General features: G+C 55.6%; 4 protein-coding genes across 4 annotated transcripts; 3 read left to right on the top strand and 1 right to left on the bottom strand.

Annotated features, from left to right (window-relative positions):
- Positions 1-44: 44 nt before the first annotated feature.
- On the top strand, positions 45-7957 carry PLICBS_010369 (type I Iterative Polyketide synthase (PKS); the record flags this gene model as incomplete). The annotated part of the gene is made up of 2 exons (XM_065601925.1): positions 45-689; positions 770-7957. The coding sequence occupies 2 exons, from the start codon at positions 45-47 to the stop codon at positions 7955-7957; spliced, it is 7833 nt and encodes a 2610-aa protein (XP_065457997.1).
- A 5293-nt stretch (positions 7958-13250) lies between these two features.
- On the top strand, positions 13251-14513 carry PLICBS_010368 (uncharacterized protein; the record flags this gene model as incomplete). The annotated part of the gene is made up of 1 exon (XM_018326523.2): positions 13251-14513. One exon carries the CDS (start codon positions 13251-13253, stop codon positions 14511-14513), a length of 1263 nt encoding a protein of 420 aa, XP_018174843.2.
- Positions 14514-15197: 684 nt separating this feature from the next.
- On the top strand, positions 15198-16139 carry PLICBS_010367 (ribosomal RNA-processing protein 7; the record flags this gene model as incomplete). The annotated part of the gene is made up of 1 exon (XM_018326524.2): positions 15198-16139. The coding sequence occupies one exon, from the start codon at positions 15198-15200 to the stop codon at positions 16137-16139; it is 942 nt and encodes a 313-aa protein (XP_018174844.2).
- Positions 16140-16922: 783 nt separating this feature from the next.
- PLICBS_010366 (uncharacterized protein) lies at positions 16923-19328 on the bottom strand (the record flags this gene model as incomplete). Its single annotated transcript, XM_065601924.1, has 4 exons — positions 16923-16979; positions 17235-17666; positions 17720-19173; positions 19232-19328. The coding sequence occupies 4 exons, from the start codon at positions 19326-19328 to the stop codon at positions 16923-16925; spliced, it is 2040 nt and encodes a 679-aa protein (XP_065457996.1).
- Between the last annotated feature and the right edge of the window lie 188 nt (positions 19329-19516).

Genomic DNA, 19516 nt, shown 5'->3' with positions numbered 1-19516 from the left:
ATGAAGTTCAACCTCAAGTAACCCTTACAACTCAACGAGGGGCCATGGCTGATACGCAGTCCCGTTCTTTGGCTGGGCCAGCCGTCCTATTGTTTGGACCCCTTGCCCTCTCTTTCGACTCCACACAACTCGCCAAGTTACGCGCCACCGTTGTTGGGGACTCCCAGCTTGCCTGGATCCCTCAAACTCTTGGACAACTGCCTAGACTGTGGAATAACATCACGGCAACTCTTCCAGAACTTGAAGACGACACCGGGCACGTGAAACTGTCTAACTTGGCGGAATTCTTCACCTCTGAACAGCATTCTGAGCTCAATATCACTTATCCCTTACCGAATAAGCTGCTCATTCCGCTGGTCGTCATTTCACACTTGACCCAGTATGCGGCCTTTATCGAGCAAATCAACCCAGAGGTCGACGGCCGCATCGACCCCTTTGACGGAGGAATCCTGAATGGCAAAGAGTCACTTGGGTTTTGCACGGGCCTCCTCAGCGCATTTGCCGTTGCAAGTGCGCAGAACAGGAAGGATTTCGAGAAATATGGCGCCGTGGCCATACGGCTTGGAATGCTAGTTGGCATGGTTGTTGATGCCCAGGGGAACACCTCCCCCGCCAAGTGTCTTGGGGTGTCTTGGTCTTCTGACAAGGGGACAGAGGAGTTGAGAAGGATACTGGATGAGTTCACAGAGGTACGACACCCACCGCAGCCTTCATTTTAACTCATTATTTCACGCAGAACCAAATAACTAATAGGGGTACCTATTTCTAGGCCTACGTATCCGTCGAGTACGATGAACATCGTGCGACAGTAACGTCGCTTATCTCAGATATCCAGAAGCTCCATCAAAGGCTCAAGCAAGCTGGCTTCATCTCGTCAGAGATCGGCCTATATGGGCGCTTTCATGGAAGATGTCATCTGGACATCCTGCCAAGTCTGATCCAGCTGTGCGATGCAAACCCGGACCTTCGGTTTCCGGACGCGTCTCAGATCAGACTTGCGGCCCGGTCCAATGACGGAGGTCGGCTCATCGAACAGGGCAGTTTGCATCAGCATGCTCTCAAGTCAATTCTGACCGAACCTCCCAAATGGCACCAAACAATGTCTACACTGCGGCAGACCACGCTTTTGGACAAGGAAACGCTCATTATATCTTTTGGATCCGAGCGTTGCGTTCCACCGTCGCACATGCTGTCCCTCAATGGACAAGTCGTGCACCTGGCGGACATTGACTTTGCGACGCAACATCGTGGAGCCTCGGACAATGACATTGCTGTCATTGGCATGGCTTGCAAGGTGGCAGGCGCCAACAACCTCGAAGAATTCTGGGACCTCCTTTGCGCAGGAAAGTCGCAGCATAAGGAGGTTCCCAAGGAGCGGATGTCGTTTGAGACAACGGCCTTTCGTGACGTTGATCCGAAACGAAAGTGGTTCGCGAATCTGGTCGATTCCCCGGACGAATTTGACCACAAGTTCTTCAAGAAAAGCCCTCGGGAAAGTGCCACAATGGATCCTCAGCAGCGGCTGCTTCTGCAGATAGCCTATCAGGCTGTTGAACAGTCCGGCTACTTCCAGTCCCAGGCTGACGAAAAGGACAAGCGCATCGGCTGTTACATTGGACTCTGTGCTACCGACTATGAGAACAACATTGCTTGCCACCCAGCCAATGCATTTTCGGCAACTGGCAACCTCCAGGGCTTCGTCGCCGGCAAGGTCAGCCATCATTTCGGATGGACTGGGCCGGGCCTGACTATTGACACGGCCTGCTCGTCGTCTGCGGTAGCAGTTCATCAGGCCTGTCGGGCGATCATCAACGGAGAGTGTACAGCTGCACTGGCCGGCGGCACTCACGTTATGACCAGCCCATTATGGTTTCAGAATCTGGCTGGCGCATCCTTCCTGAGCACGACAGGGCAGTGCAAGCCATTTGATGCCAAAGCAGATGGCTACTGTCGTGGCGAAGGGGTGGGCGCAGTCTTTCTGAAGCGTCTGTCTGCTGCCGTAGCAGATGGTGACCAGATCCTTGGTGTCGTGGCCGCCTCCGGTGTCCAACAAAACCAGAATTGCACCCCAATCTTCGTCCCCAACGCCCCGTCTCTGTCAGACCTCTTCCGCACAGTCGCCAGGAAGGCCCGTCTTGAACCTAGTCAGATCTCGGTCGTCGAGGCTCACGGAACGGGAACCGCCGTTGGTGATCCGGCTGAATACGACAGCATTAGACAGGTTTTCGGCGGTCCTGTTCGCTCGAGGCCGTTGATGCTCAGCTCAGTCAAGGGCCTCGTCGGTCATGTGGAATGCACTTCAGGCATTGTGTCTATGATCAAAGTCCTCTTGATGATCAATAAGGGCATGGTGCCGCCACAGGCCAGCTTCTCCTCGATCAATCCCGCTATTGGTGCTTCTCCAACAGACAGGATCAGCATCCCGACCAAGCTGCGTCCCTGGGAGGCAGATTTCCGGGCAGCTCTGGTCAACAATTATGGTGCATCAGGCTCCAATGCGTCGATGGTCCTGACGGAAGCACCAAGGGTTGCCAAAATACTGTTGCCCAAGTCGGACCGGGACCTTGCCCAACTCAAATACCCGATCTCGCTCTGCGGTCTGGATGATCAGAGCCTCCGACGGTACGCCCAGTCACTCTTGCAGTACCTCGGAAGCCGCGCAGACGCGTCCGATGAGGATCTGTCTATCAGCAATGTCGCATTCAACTTGGCCCGACAAAGCAATCGGGGACTTGATCGGCATCTGATCTTGACGGCGCAGACGACCTCCGAGCTGAGAGACATACTCGGGAGCTACCTCTCTGGGAAGGCTCTGGTCCCCTCCCTTCCTCCGATTGCCTCCCTTCCGAAACCCCAGGACAGACCCGTCATACTTTGTTTTGGCGGCCAAATATCGACGTTTGTTGGGCTAGACAGCCGCTTATACGACAGTATAGTTGTCCTGAAGAAGCATCTCGGTCGCGTCGACGCCGCTGCTCGATTCCTAGGTGCAGGGAGCATCTTCCCTAGTATTTTCCAGCGCTCGCCCATCAAGAGCATTGTCAAATTGCAGACAGTCCTGTTTGCAATGCAGTATGCATGCGCGCGAAGCTGGATTGAGTCTGGGCTCAAACCAAGCGCCGTCGTTGGCCACAGTTTCGGCGAACTCACCGCGCTGTGCATCGCACAGGCCTTGTCAATGGAAGACGCGCTCAAGCTGGTCATCAGACGTGCGACCACAATCCAAGACTCGTGGGGCCCCGAGAAAGGAGCCATGATGGCAGTCGAGGCGGAACTTGGAGATCTCCAGAAGCTCCTTGCCGAGTCCGAGGCTGAAGCAAAGGGAGTCACTATTGCATGCTACAATGGCCCCAAGAGTTTTACCCTCGCCGGTCCTGACGCGTCAGTTGACGCGGTCGCAGACGCCATGAACAAGATGCCCAACTCTGTGCCGATTCGAGCCAAGAAATTGAACGTCACGAATGCGTTTCACTCCACTCTCGTTGAACCATTGATGACGAAACTGCAGGAGGGCGCTCGCGGACTAACTTTCCGCGAACCGACAATCCCTATAGAACGGGCCACTGAAGGTTCTTGGCAGGGAAAGTTCTCTTCCAAGTTCGTCGCGGAGCATCTTCGTCAGCCCGTGTACTTCAATCACGCCATACAGCGTCTCGCAAAGCGGTATCCAACCGCTGTCTTCTTGGAAGCCGGCTCCTCTTCCACTATCACGACAATGGCGAGCAGAGCACTTGGGAACCCCGGCGCAACTCACTTCCAGGCCATCAACATCAACGCAGAGAACAGCTGGAACAACCTCGTCGACTCGACGGCCAATCTGTGGAGAGCCGGCGTGCCTGTGCATTTCTGGGGTCATCAAAACAGCCAGACGAAGCAACATACGCCACTCCTGTTGCCCCCTTATCAATTCGACGGAACGAGACACTGGCTTGACTTGAAGACGCCGCCCAAGGTCTCTGCACTTCCGGAGCCGTCGACCACAATCGCCACCAAGCCACCCAAGACTCTGTTGGAGTTCCAAGGCTATCTCGACAATGAGAATCGGGTCGCGCGTTTCAGGATTAATACGGCAATTCCTGAATATGAGAAGTTCGTCAAGGGCCATATCATCGCAAACACCGCACCAATCTGCCCATCCATTGTTCAACTGGACATGGTCATAGAGGCCGCTCGAACTTTGCATTCGGACTCGGGTTCTCCAAAGCTCGAACCGCAAATCCATCTCGTGGACAACCTGTCGCCCCTTTGCGTCAATCACAGACGGACGGTCTTCATTGAGATCGAAAAGGAAATGCAACTTTCAGGTTTCCGTGTCTTCAGTACGGATGGGACGAAAGGTGGAGATCAGATGGTGCACACGACTGGCAAAATTGACTTTTGTGCCGCCGAAGACGTGTCTCTCAGGCTAGAATTTGCCAGATTGGAACGCTTCATGGGACACAGGCGATATCTGCAGATGATGAGCAGCCCCGATGTCGACGAGATTTTGTCTCACCGAAACATCTACAACATCTTCTCGGAGATCGTCGAGTACTCTGAGCACTATCGTGGGCTTCAGAAGCTGGTCGGGCAGGGCAACCAGTCAGCTGGTTGTGTTACCAGGGTCAGCCACAATGAGCCCGGAGTCGAGGACGCATACTTCACAGAGGCTGTTTGCCAGGTGGGTGGCATCTACGTCAACTGCATGACTGGCCGAGAGCCTGGTGATATGTTCCTTGCCAATGGCATTGAACGCTGGATACGTCTTCCGAAAGCACAGCAGCCCGATACCCTTCACGTGCTGGCAACTCATCACCAACCGTCAGAAAAGGCATTCCTGACTGACGTGTTTGTGTACAACCCTGACGATGGCTCGTTGATTGAGGCTATCCTTGGCATTAGCTTTGTCAAGGTCGCCAAAAGTACGATGCAAAGACTCCTGACTCGGCTCTCTCCAGGGGTAGACTCCAAGCCAACTTCCAAGGCAGCCATCGTTGATGAAGCGGGGACGTTGGAGACACAATTGCCACTCGGGCACGTCAACTTCGAGTCGGTACCGCGTCGTGAGGCCGTGCCGCCTAAAGCCCAGAAGGCTTCGAAACCCTCGGGCATAGATGTTGTTCCTAAAGTCAAGGAAATTCTCGCAGACCTGTCTGGCCTCGAGCTGCATGAGATCAGGAATGACAGCGGTCTTGCAGACTTGGGCATCGACTCGCTCATGGGTATGGAGATGGCGCATGAGATTGAGTCCGCTTTCAAGATCACTCTTCCTCAAGACGAGCTCATGGAGATCATTGATATGCCCGGCTTGATCAGATGTGTACAAAAGGCGGTCGGCAACCCGGTTGACTCCGACACTGAGCCTGACCAAGACGATTTAGATGCGAGGGACAGCTCCGACACCCGCAGTAACTCCTCGTCCGATCATCAAACCACAATCACAACGCCTCAAGCAGATACAGATGTCGAGTTCGCAGGCGAACTCAAGCTTCCCTTCGAAACTGTTCTTGAGGCCTTCAACCAGACCAAGTCACTGACGGACGAAAGGATTGAAGAATACAGCCAAACGAAATATGTATCGCACGCGATGCCTATGCAGACACAAATGTGCATCATGCTTACTCTGGAAGCCTTTGAGAAGCTTGGAGTCCCTTTGCGGCTGGCAAGGCCAGGGCAGAAGTTCCCGCGGATTTCGCATCCCAAAGAGCACAGCCGCTTAGTCGAGTATCTCTACAAGATGCTTGACAGGGAGTCGCAGCTCGTCACTGTCGATGCTGAGTTCATCACGCGAACGGCCGTGCCGTACCCTGCCAAGTCCAGCAAGGAAGTCTACGAGGATCTTCTCCAGCAGTTCCCGGACCAGGACACGGCAAACAAGCTCACCTTCTACACCGGGTCCAACTTGGCAGAGGTGCTGCAAGGCAAAACAGACGGGATTAAACTGGTCTTCGGCACGACCGAGGGCCGCGAACTTGTCTCCGGCTTATATGGCGAATGGCCCCTCAACCGGCTGTTTTACAAGCAAATGGAAGACTTTTTGTCTCGGCTTGCTTCGAAGCTGCACAGTCACGCCGATGGACCGCTCAAGATCCTGGAAATGGGTGCAGGCACTGGTGGAACAACGCGCTGGATTGTTCCGCTCCTGGCAAGTCTTGATTTGCCTGTCGAGTACACATTCACGGACCTCGCCCCATCGTTTTGCGCCCTGGCCCGGAAGAAGTTTGGAAAGTCTTATCCTTTCATGAAGTTCAGAACGCATGATATCGAGAAGGCTCCTGAGGCGGACTTGGTTGGGACTCAGCACATCATCATCGCCAGCAACGCTGTGCACGCGACCAGAGATCTGTGCGAGTCTACCGGAAACATGCGGAAGCTTCTGAGACCTGATGGCCTTCTACTCATGCTCGAGATGACGGGAACAATGTACTGGGTCGACATGATTTTCGGGCTGTTTGAGGGCTGGTGGTTGTTCGATGATGGCCGCACTCATGCAGTCACAGACGAGAAGAGATGGGCCAAGGACCTTCAATCGGTCGGCTACGGACATGTCGACTGGACCGACGGCCAGCGAGCAGAAAACAGCGTCGAGAAACTGATCATTGCAATGGCTTCGGGCCCGAGGTGCGAACCATCACAGCACACCCCACGCGGTCCTCTTGGTCGTCCAGCTGACCTTGTTGAACGACAAGCCGTCGTTGATAGTTATGTGCAGCGCTATACCGATGGCTTTGGGGCAGGATTAGGTCAAGGGGACTTCCCCTGTGTTAGCTCCTCGGCCGCCATATCTTTTGTGGTAACTGGTGCGACTGGGAGTTTAGGCTCACACCTTGTTGCCGACCTCGCGCGCCGGGCGGATGTCAAACGCGTCATCTGCCTCAATAGACCCAGCAAGCTTGATCCAAGGCAGCGGCAGCTAAACTCATTCGAGAACAAGGGCATCGATCTTTCTAAAGACTGTTTGGAGAAGCTGGTGGTGTGGGAGACGGACCTCTCAAAGCCTCAATTGGGCCTGGCCAGGGACGACTACGAGGGACTGTTGAGCGATGCGACGCACATCGTTCACAACGCGTGGCTGATGAACGCCAAATGGCCTGTCAAGCGATTTGAGCCGCAGTTCCAGATCTTGAGGAACTTAGTGGACGCCGCGTTGGGCGCCTCTGAGCAAACCCGAAACAAGATCGGCTTCCTTTTCGTATCCTCGATCGCTACCGTTGGACATTGGCCGTTGCACACGAACAACGCAAATGTGCCCGAGGAGCGAATGGCAATTGAATCGGTCTTGCCTACGGGATATGGCGATGCGAAATACATCTGCGAGCTTATGCTGGACGAAACGCTCCACCGGTACCCCGATCGCTTCAATGCCATGACCGTCCGTCCTGGCCAGGTGGCTGGGTCTAGCAAGAGCGGCTATTGGAACACGATGGAGCATCTATCGTTCTTGATTAAGTCGTCGCAGACTCTCAATGTTCTGCCGGATCTCGACGGCCTTCTCTCTTGGACGCCTGTCGACACGGTTGCGGCCACGGTTATCGATCTCATCACGCACTCGCATGATAAGCGGTCTGGGGCGGAGAGTGGTTCCGAAGGCTGTACTGACTCACCCCAGCGCATGGCCCCGTATCCTGTGTACCATATTGACAACCCGATCCGCCAGTCGTGGCAAGACATGCTTCCGACGATAGCCGACGGTTTGAACATTCCCAGGCAGGGTCTCGTTGACCTCGATGAGTGGGTACGGCGGGTGAAAGACCATCCACGAAAGGGAGTTGAGGGCCCAGATGGAGACAATCCCGCAATTCTTCTTGTCGACTTTCTCGAGGGTAATTTTGTCCGCATGTCGTGCGGGGGCCTGCTGCTCGGGACCACCAAGGCACGGGAGCATTCACGAACGCTCGCAGCTTGTGGCGCCGTGAGCGACGATTTGGCGCGGCTTTTCCTGCAAAGCTGGAAGGATAAGGGGTTTCTGAAATCTTAGAGTACTCATTGTGTGTATGTTTTGCTTTTACGAGAAGTTTAGAAGAGAGACCATACAGTACAGTACTTCATGTGAATGGGAAAACGAAGGATCGTTACTGTATGGACAACGAGCACGAATGGACTCGACTTGAGGCCAACATAACAGACGTAAGAGCCCGGTAGAGCTGGCTTCGCGCCAAGCTCGGCAGCTCTACTCTGTGAAATGCCAGTTGCTCTCGTCATCGGTCTGTGCACGGGCCAGACGTACATGATCCCTGACAAACAGGCCCCTTGCTCTGCTGTGCTGTTACCACCCACGACGCCCGGCTGCCGGCACGGGAATATTGAACAGTGTCGGCGCAAACCACCGATACGTGCTACATCACTGAGCGACACTCGTGGCATGTTGGCCCCCTCGTGCATTTATCCCTGCCTGGTTCTCTCTCGATCGCCTGGGAGGAAGTTCTCGGCCCGTTGGGCAACCAGTTGGTTGACCGACGCCACCACCGACAACGCGTTTGTGACACCACCATATTGGATTGATTGGCTACGTATGGCTCTATCTGTTATGAGCTTCCGTACAAGGAAAGAATCACGAGGTGACTTTTGTCCGCACAGGCCCTGGCGCGTCCGACAAACGTTCCAGCAGCTACTTTTGTACCTAAGCTCACATACGGAGTACAAGAAGCAGAACATATGTCTTGGGCGCGCAACCCCGCGGTTTGGCTGCTCATGCGCGACCTTGCATTGTGTTCTTCATTTCGTTGCCATTGACGAGAGCACGCCGCCATGTGTATGTGGAAGTTGCCTTGACTGCCCTGACGGCCGATCTAACCTGACGCAGCAGAGAAAATGCCGGCCGAAGCGGCTCACGCCGGCGATGGGGCACTTGAAAGCGCGTCTGCTGAAAAGTCCCAAGTAGCAGCCCTCGATGTGGCACTCCCGGTCGCGGATTATGAGGGAAAGCCCACCGAGGAGGAGCTCGCTACTCTTCGGCGAGTCCCCGGCAAACTGCCCACGGTTGCATATCTTTTATGTGCCGTCGAATTTTGCGAAAGAGCTTCGTATTATGGTAGGACTTGCGAAGCAGTACGTGCCGATGCACGGGTTCATGCTGAGACTCATCAGGTTGTGCTCAAATCTGGACCAACTACATCAACCGACCTCTACCCAAAGGTGGCAACGGCTATGGATCCGTTCCCGAGGGATCTCAAGCTACGCAGGGTGCTTTGGGCTTGGGCGAGCAAGTCGCGGTAAGCTCTAACGACCTCAACCCCAGATCTTGGCCTATCTGACTTAAGTATAGAACGCCACTTCGCAATCGTTCAGCTTGATAGCATACTGCCTCCCTCTCGTGGTCGGCTACCTAGCGGATGCTAAGTGGGGTAGATTTCCGCTCATCTTTTGGGGGGTTATCGTCTGCGGTATCGGACACGTCCTCATCGTCGTCGGGGGGGCGAAACAGCTTATAGAGAACGGTACAGCCAAGATACCATTCTTTATCGGAGTGTACATCTTGGCGATCGGTGCTGGTAGGCTCCCTTAATCAGTAATTTAGATGACTACTGACATGAATACTAGCTATGTTCAAGCCAAACGTGTCGCCACTGCTCCTGGATCAAATGTCGGTCAGGGTGCCTCGAGTTGTTACGCTGAAGTCTGGCGAACGCGTCATTGAGGACCCCGAGCATAGCACCGAGCGGGTAATGCTATGGTTCTACTTACTCATTAATATTGGTGCCTTCATGTCAACCGCAACGTCGTACTCGGCACGATATGTAGGATGGTGGTTGGCCTTCTTGCTCCCCCTTATCCTTTATATTCCTCTTCCTTTTATGCTCCTGTGGCTCAAACCTCGCCTTGTTTTACACAAGCCCGGCGGTTCGGATCTTCCCAATGTCTTCCGGGTCATAGGTCACTGCATGAGAGGCGGCGGCGTTTGGAGGATTGGTCGTGATGGGTGGTGGGAGGCTGGCAAGCCCTCCGTTATCGCGGCTAGCGGACGGCGACCAGAAACACACTATAACGACCAATTCGTCGAGGACGTCAAGCGCACGATGCAGGCTACAGGCATGTTTTTCTTCTTCCCCGTCCAGTTCTGGAATGACAACGGGTACGTGCCTCATTGCTGTCGTTCAACTTCGCTCGTGCTGATAGGTGGTAGCATCGGGAGCTCCGCAAACTTTCTCAGCACAATGCTCATTGGAAACGGAGTACCGAACGACGTTATCGGGAATTTCAATTCCCTTTCCATCATTGTCTTGGGTCCGGTGCTGAACGTAAGTGCCTCACTCTTATCGGCACTTGTCTCCATGGATATATGTCGTGTGGCGCAGAACCACCCCCGTCGTCATAACATATCCTCGCAGGCACTTGTGTGTCATGAGAAACTAGGCTGACTTCTGCTCTAGTACGGTCTCTATCCTCTTCTACGGAATATGAGGATCCATTACGGTCCCGTGTCCAGAATCACGACTGGATTCTTCATCAGCACTATATCAGGTCTCGGCTACTGCATCTTATGCTACAAAGCGTATCAAACGAATCCTTGCGGCTGGTACGGGTCTACGGACCCTAAGTGCGTCGAAGAAGGACTTGTCTCGCCCATTTCCCTTTGGTGGGCTGCAATCCCCTACGCGTTGGGCGGCTTTTCAGAGCTCTTCATCAATGTTCCAGGTATGAACCATCGCGTTGGACCTAATCCATGTCTTGAAGTACTGACGAACGGCAGCATACGGAATTGCCTACTCGAGAGCTAGTCCAAATATGCGTGGCCTCCTCTCCGCAATAAACCTTTTCCTCTCTGTTGGCCTGGCATACGTTGTAAATTTGGCCGTCTCGGCTGTGATCACTGATCCGCACTTGGTGTGGGATTTCGGAGCACCAACCATTCTCGGGGCCGTGGTGACCGTCTTCTTCGTACGTTCCCTCCACATATGTCCACAACTATTAGAGCTGCTGCTAACACTCACATCTTCTACTTTAGTATTTCCACTTTCGCCATATCGACAAGGAAGAATATGTTCTATCGGATGGCGATGTCTCTGCGCAGGAGAGCAGCGGTTCCCTGGACGGAGGCGTGGACGACCACACTGCCCCGGTCAACAAGAGCACGGTCTGATGTGTCAACGTTTACTTGTGTTTGCATCGCTTATTAGAGTACACCAATGTTGCCCTGCTCAGCAATGTCGTCTTTGCTTGCCAGGCAGCGGGTGAGGAGCACAACAGCTCGAGGCACTACGAGAGCAGTGATGGATGTGAGACACGAGGGACACGGGAAATATGGGGAAGCTAGAGGCACGAGAGGCACGTAGGATAGGAGTGAGAGGAGTGAGAGGTACATAACATTTCGTTTCTGTTGTGGTGGCGTAGCAGTAAGGCAAACACTATCATACTACGCATAATAAACCCCCTTCACCAAACAGCCCCCGAAACAAACTCAAGATCGAGCCGGCCCTCCGCGCGCCATTTCTTTACGAGGAGCTCATTGACTATCTAATAAGAGGACGAGTCAGAGGGCTACCTTCAGCATGCGACGTAACAGGGGAGAAACGTGGTGGACTTGAGAGACTCGCGAGACTCATGGACACGACGTGTCTATGTGTGAGGAAACTGAAGCTTAGAGAGCAACGTTCATGATGGTTGGGGAGAAAGAGCTAGCCGGGCCGCTGCGACGAAGAGTTTGAAGGCACGGGCTGGCGAGCTGGGAGGCTGACGAACACAACAATACGAGATCCAGGGCTGCCCGTCGCCTGACGAAGTCGCAAGAGCCGGCGTTGGTCAAGACCGCCTATTGGGTGTCCTTGAGCTGGACATCGACGAACCGGCATTCTTTGCCGACGAGCTGTCTCCGATTGGAGCGCAGCGGTGCGCCCTCGCTAGGCGCGCTTGATGCCGTAGTGAATGAGGCCCGACGTTGTCGGCCCATTCAGCGGCTCGCAAGCTCCACCGCGTAAGCCCGTGGTCTCTCAAGTCGCAGCAGAAACGCTTCTCGGCGGCTACCAGGAGGCCACCCAAGTATTACCTTTATGGCTCTCGTGTTTTCCCTTCCACTCCTGCCTTCCCCGCCTTCTCGACCTCTCGCGTTCATAGTGGCTCTCCTACTCCTTGGCTCTCTTCACTCTGCGTTCGGGACAAATCACTTCCGCTGAATCCCCGCAGGCTTCTGGAGAATTCCAAGAACGAAGTTTGGGCCCAGAGAACCAGTGGCTGCTTTGCCGATGAGAGGGCTCCCAAATGTTACAGGCACCTGGCGCCAGCTGTCCATGCGGATCGTCGGCAGATGGGTCCGTACTCGGTAGCATTGCAGAGCGATGAACGTACTTCACAGATTTCTGGCAAAAAAAATAGGACCTGTGCCTTCCCAACGCCGATGTCGGTTTCTCACATTCGGCGCGGTGTTTCGCAGCCAGCTTCGTTGCTGCACCGAGGATGCGGCATCACCCTGGCCTTATTGGACGATCTCAAGCATCGCTTGCCATGTAAATGAGGCGACATGTCGGGCGACAGTACCGGTCTCCGCATCTCAGGCCAAATGCATTCCTCCCGCAGTGATCGTCACGGTGGTCTGACTGGCGTTGGCTATCTGGCTGAGCTCCGAGCTCTCGTAAATCCGACCCTGCGCTGTATCGAACGGCTCCGCCCAAAACAGAAAGCCCTATTTCCGCCGCGCCGCGCGCAGGCATGGGTTCGCGGCTCGGAGTTTCTCAGCAGCTCTAGTGCGACAAAACGGGGAAGCGGCAGAGGCGACGGGACTCGCCCGGCCGGCCCCACCAGGTGGCTGATGAGGCCAAACGGGGTCGTTTGTTTGCCAACCAACACCATCCATCACGAGCCTGCCTGGGTTGAGGCCTGCAGTTGCTTTGCATGCCTGTCGCGTTACACAATGCCAGAAACGGCCCTCAGCAGGCGGCAGGGGCCTGTGCGCTCGGTCGCTGGCACTCACGTCCCGGGCCCTTGTGGCCACGGGCTTATCAATTCTCGATTTCCGTGCGTGTAAGTCCGAAGACCGCAGTCGCAGAATTACACGGAAATCTTCAATCCGTGGTCCGCAGAGTACAAGTATACTGCTGGACCCCTTGCTCAGATGTAATTAAGCCATTGGAAGTGCCGTAGATCTTGCATCCTTGACTTGACTCGCATCGTGTCGCCGCCGCTGAAGGAAGCTGTCAACCACACCTACTCGAGATCGCGAGACCGCATCCATAACACGACAGACGATGACACTTACAGACGAAAAGCCGCCTCGATTGAGCGGCTCAGACTCGGGTTCTGGAAACACAGCGACTCCTGTGCAGCAGCAGCAACCGCCGATGGAAAAGACAGAACCAGAGCCCGTTGCGCCGGCGCCCTTGACGGCCCAGAGTCCGCCTCCTGATGGCGGAATTGTTGCGTGGCTCCACGTCGTGGGTGGCTTCATGCTCTTCTTCAACTCATGGGGCCTCCTGAACACCTTTGGCGTCTACCAATCCTACTACGAATCAGGCGTAATGTTCAACCGGTCATCCTCGGATATTTCCTGGATCGGCGCCCTGCAGGCGTACCTGGTGTTCCTCGTCGGCCTGTTTGCTGGCCCCATCTATGATCGGGGCTACTTCAAGTCACTTATCGTTTTCGGATGCCTCGCCATTACTTTCGGACACATGATGCTTAGCCTGTGCAGCCAGTACTGGCAGGTCATTCTCTCGCAAGGCTTCGTCATCGGCATCGGCGCGGGCTGCCTCTTCGTCCCCTGCGCGTCCATCATGCCGTCCTACTTCCGGGCCAAGCTGGGACTTGCCATGGGCTTGGCCTCCGCCGGATCTTCCTTTGGCGGTGTCATCTACCCCATCATGCTCAACCGCCTGATGGATCAGGTCGGATTCGCCTGGGCCACCCGCATCATCGGCTTCGTCGTGTTTGGGACTCTGATGATCCCCATCGCCGTCATGAAGATGCGCTTCAAGGCGCCCAAGGCCCGCGCCCTGATCGACGTCTCGGCCTTCAAGGACAAGCCCTACGTGCTGTTCCTCGTCGCCACCATGGTGGGCTTTGCGGGCCTCAACGTCGCCGTCTTCTACACCTCGTTCTATCCTCTCAACCTGGGCCTTGCCGACAGCAGCCTGTCCTTCTACATGGTGGCCATCTTCAACGCCGCATCGACGCTCGGCCGGATCCTGCCCAACGCCCTCTCGGACCTGATTGGTCCCTTCAACACCATCACGCCTTGCGCGATTCTCACGGGTGTCACGCTGTTTTGCATGGCGGCTGTCCGCCACTTGGCCGAGGACATGGTCTTGACCGTTCTCATCGGTTTCTTCAGCGGCGTCTTCATCGCCATGCCGCCCGTCTGCTTCGCCGCGTTGACGCCTGACCGATCTAAGCTTGGAACCCGCGTCGGAATGGGCTTCGGTACCGTCATTGCCTTTTCCATGCTGATAGGTGGTCCCGTCGCCGGCGCTATCCTCGGCACCCAGGAGCCGCTGAACTGGCTCGGGTGCTGGATGTTTGCAGGTGCTTTTGCCACGGTGTCGGGCTTCATGTATGCGGTCTTGCGCGTCATGCGGGTTGGCCCTGGCCTGGTGGTGAAGGGTTGAATGGGGTAGAAGGAGCCACAGCATTGCTGCTCACTCATAAATTTGTGGTGCTCAACGCCAGCGGCATATCTTCTCCCATCATGGGGCATTAAAATGGAGGCCACAATAACAGTGGAACCGCAACGGCTGGACTTTGCAACATTTAAGAGCAGTCCAGATATAATGACGGTCATCTCTGGGCTGTAAATAGACTGTTATAGACATGAAATCGCATTTATCGTACCACGTCCTTCAACTTGGACAGCATCAGGTGTGGCCGTTCTCGAACCACATCATCACGCACCTCGAATCTAGACTGAGGAGTCACAGTGCTCGTTGACGAGCTGTTTGGCGTCGTTCACGAGACACGCGAGGACAGTCCTGTATAGCTTCGCCGAATAGCCTGGTCCCGAAGTGCGAGTAGGAGCTCGCTCCCGGTTCCAATGAATAGAGACTTATGGCTCCCCGTTCCTGGAATCCTGGTGTTAATGGTGGTGGCAGCTCCGCGTGGGCCCATGCAGCTCCAACGGTCAACGGCGCGGGCTAATACAGTACAAATGAAAAACCGCACCGTGTCAATCGATAAGTGGTGGGCCCGATATTTTTCTTCCTGGCCTCGAGGGTCCATCATCAATCGACAACTCCATCGTGCGACTGAAACTCATTCACAAACAGCTCGCTGCAACCGGCAGCGACCGCTCGAACATGGCAGCCGCGAATTCGGTGAGCGATCAATTCGCCATCCTCCCCATTCGCATGCCCGCCGTCCCCTCCTTCCCAACAACCGCCGTGCACGAGATCAGGATACGACGAAATGCTCCCAACGTTCCCACTGCGGACGACTCCCGCAGCCTTTTCCTGAAGAATGTGCCTGCCGACAGCACAGAAGCCCACTTCAGAGCCGTTTTCACCGCCCTTGTCGGCGCGGGACGATTCGAGACGATCAAATTCGACGACGAGCCGACTGCCGTCCTCGCGGTCGACCCTGCGCACGCCGCCAAGGTAGCAGGATTTGCGCGAAAGCGGAAGAGGGCAGATTTAGAGGCAGAGGAGCTTGCACGCGAAGAGGAGGCGGTACGGCTCCCTGAGATCTGGACCCGCCGGTTACATCGGAGCAGCGGCACCGCGGTCGCGCTGCTCGCCGACGAGAAGAGCGTGCAGCTCGTCCTCAAGGCCATCGCCAAGCTCCAGAAGACGAAGAAATACCCGGTCTGGGGCGAGAATGTCGAAGACGATGTCCCTCCGCTGGGCGCCACATGGGTGTCCACCCACCTGCAGCTATGCCGCGTCGACAAGACGGCCACGCAACAGGCAGTGCACGCATTCTTCAACGCCTTCAACCGCAAGGAGAAGGAGGCCGCCGAGATGGCCAAGAGGCTACGCAACGAACCGGACGAGGACGGCTTCGTCACTGTAACGCGCGGCGGCCGCGTGGCACCGGCGAGCAAGAGCGAGGCCGAGGAGGCCAAGCAGAAGATGGTCGACAAGCAGCAGAAGAAGAAGGCGGAGATGAAGGACTTTTACAGGTTCCAGCTGCGGGAGAGGAGGAAACAGGAGCAGGCCGCCCTGATAAGGAGATTCGAGGACGACAAGAGAAAGGTCAACGCCATGAAGGAGAAGAGGGGCAAGTTCAAGCCGGAGACGTGAGCCTACAGGTTTTGCAAACGAGGCAACGGTACGTTTACGCTTGCCCTCCCCTCAAAGCCCCTTATCATGATGACGCCGCGGGGCCATCAGAGGCGCCAGAGATGGTTCAGGTCTCCTGAGCCGTCACTTCTGGTCAATGCTGCAAACCACCGCGTTACCAATCTTCTCAAATTGTCTGAGACGCTGCTTTGTCACCGACCGTGCTCCAGCTCCTACGAGACAGCGTGCTAATGCTCGCTCAGAGGCCACAGATTCCTCACCTGTCACATTCATCCACAGCCTGTCTCTCTCAGCTACGGGGCTTTCCAGTGTCCCAATGCACACTCCAAATCCACTCCGGCCTCTATCCTGGTCCTACACAGCAGCTACGAGGCTGAGCTCCTAATGTTGTTACGTACCTAGTAGTGTGGAGCGGCGCATCTGGCGACGTGAGAGGTTGGCACAGCATAGCATCATGCGGAGGATGGCGACAGGGCATAGAAGGCGAATGCATATACAATGATACCCAAAACATTTGCAAACTCTGTTCCCCTGGCTCGCACACTGGGTGATTGAAGATAGTGTGCTAGAGGCGACAGCTACGGAGGCAGTGACAGGAGCAGAGGCAACGCCAGCAAAGGGAGCAATGCCACAGCGACAGCAGTGATGGTGGCCAAACAGAACACACTGGTGTTCAAACAACGTCTCTCTAGTATCACAAGATCCTTCCCATGCGCTCAAACCAGAAAATTACACAAAAGCTCCGACAAGTCTTCTCAGCCACCCCAACGTCCATGTAGCCAGTCACTCCTGTGGCAGCGGACGGTACACCAGGCCAATGCCCCCGATTAGGCCACACTCCTTAAGAGAATGTTAGTCAAAGGGTGTTCTCCCTGATTGGAGCTGCGGTCACGCACCATGAAGCCGTAAAAACCCACGGCTTCGTGGTTGAAGGACAAGGACGGCCTCTTGGGGCGTGGGCCAAACGATGACGAGAGAGGCGCCGACAGGCGGCCGATACGTCGTCTATTAGTATAGATCTTTATTCCCACACACATTAGCTTCATAGCCTTGGGACTCAATGCAGTAGATAGCGGGGGGTTTTGTGTTTCGTACGGTAATCTCATCCGGGCCGTAGCGGTGCTTGCGGTAGATGACATTGACGACGCGCTCATCGTCTGGAAAGTCAACTTCGAAGCTGTTGCGTGTGCTTGCCTCCTTTCCAATCATAGTTCTGTGGTCACCGTTGACCAGAACGGTCTCGAAGCCAACGATGCGTCTCTCTGAGTTGATATGCACCGTGATCCGACCCTTGTGCTCGGGAATCTCAGCCGTGGGTCCACCGAAGAAACACAGAAAGGATGGTTCTGTCGCGGAGAAGCAGCGAGCAGACGAGCCGCTCATATTTGTGAATTTCGAGTAGATGAGGCCCGGCGGAGGGACATCCGGTATCCAGCTGACGCTGTCGCGATGGTCCAGCTCACCCGGGTCTCCCGGGCACTCTGGCCAGTGCTTGCTGCGCAACGCCATAGACAGAAGTCTCAGACCCTAGTAGAGAGCGTTAGCATGCGTAAACATCGTGTTCGGGGCATATGCCATACATCAAAACCAGCGTCAATGCGGGCAAGGATCCTCGGCCAGTTGGGGCACATGGGAGGGGTTCCTCCGACGACCAGGCGTCTCTTGGGTATGCCGACGTGATCTCTAATCCACGCCGATAGCTCCTCGTCTGTGGTCACTGCGGCGATTCCTCGTACGCCCACTTCATCATGGGCCAGGTAGAGTCCAAACAAGACGATGCCGTCGGAACGATCATCGAACTCAGACCACTCTAGGGTCTGGAGAGCGGACTCACGCACGTAGCCAATCTGCTTCGTTTCACCTTCTTCTCCTTCAAAACGTAGCCCAGATAGATAGTTTTGGCCAAATACATTCACCGTACAGGCCGACACGGAGCGGATCTTCCCGGGCAGATATATTCGCCGAAACAAGAAGCCGGAGGTCCGGACCAAGAACGGACGTTTCTGATCCTCTAGCCACTTGGACGAGCACGCCATACCCAGAGCCCCGTTGTTGAGCTCGGAAACGTAGCTTTGTGTCTTTGGCCTGGAGGCGAGCTCTCCGTCGCACGAGAGGCCCACGGTCTGATTGACCAGGCCGACGACCATTCGAGCCAGCCTCCACACGCGCTTGCGGTTGATGAGGGCAGGATGATCAGACAGGTACTTGAAGTTGGTATATATCGTATGCCATGTGCCGCGGTAATGCTCTTTGACATCGTATGCCTCCCAGATGTGCGCGAGCTCGTAACCGATTACGAAGCGAGAGTGAAAGAAGGCGTCGGGGAGTCGCATGAGGGCAGCGCGGCGGGATGCGATGCGTACGTTGCGGACGTCCCTGCTCGGCAGACGAAGAAGGATGTCGGTGAAAATTTCGTCCGGCAGCAACGAGAGCGTGCCGCCGCCTGAGACGTCGTCGGTGCGAAAGGGTTTCGGGGAAGTGGCCGGCGACGGCGCAACTAAGTCTGCAAATTCCAGGACATCACCGGCGAAGTGGCCGTCCTCGGCGGCATCGTAGTCCTCGACGGGAGTCTGGGCGTCTTGGTCAACACTAGTATAGGTAGCGTACGCGAGCCTCCTGCCGTCCTCTGGGCTGAGGAACTCGGTGTCCTCGGTAACTCTGTACAGGCCGAAGTAACTGTGTCCCCAGGACATGACGGCCTGTGGGCACGGGAACGAGCGAAGGACTTCGAACAGGGCTTGCAGGTCCTCGTCCTCCTTGCCCATGCCGGCGATATCGACCATGATGTCCCAGCAAGAGGCGTGAAACGGAAAGCCCCAGCGGCCCTCCTGTGGTCCATCTGCGCTGGGCACGAGCGGGTCGTTGAAGCTCGTGCGCATGAGGCGAATGATCTCAGTGGAGGGCATCGGGTCGTCCAAGATGGACTCATCCCTGTCGAGGACGACGCGGTCGGCATCAGGATCCTCGCGCTCGTCCACCCGCAGGCTGACCCCCGAGAGGCATGCGGGAGCAGTCAAGCCATTCTCTGCGTACACTGGCGGCGATAGGTTAGCTGCATGCACAAAGGGGGGAAATGAATGAGCTAGAGGTACCGGCTCGGTAAAGAGTCATCCACGGGGCGTGGGGTGCCTCGTCCGGATCCTTGATCTCCGCGCCGCAGCAGCAGCACGTCATGATCCAGAGACTCATGTCGAGGCGCCGTGCGACGAATCGTCGCGAATCAAAACAGCAGTCTTTTCGAGTCCGGGATCAAACAATATACGGAGCTGGAGTAGGCCAAGAGAAGGAACAGGAGGAAGGGGAGGAGCTGGGGGAAGAGCAGGGAGAGGAGGAAGTGCACGAAGGAAAAGGACGGAAGGAAAGAGAAAAACAAATCA

Source organism: Purpureocillium lilacinum, assembly GCF_023168085.1.
Source record: "Purpureocillium lilacinum CBS 284.36 DNA, scaffold_8, whole genome shotgun sequence".
Lineage (NCBI taxonomy): Eukaryota > Fungi > Ascomycota > Sordariomycetes > Hypocreales > Ophiocordycipitaceae > Purpureocillium > Purpureocillium lilacinum.
This window is presented reverse-complemented; position numbering and strand designations above follow the sequence as displayed.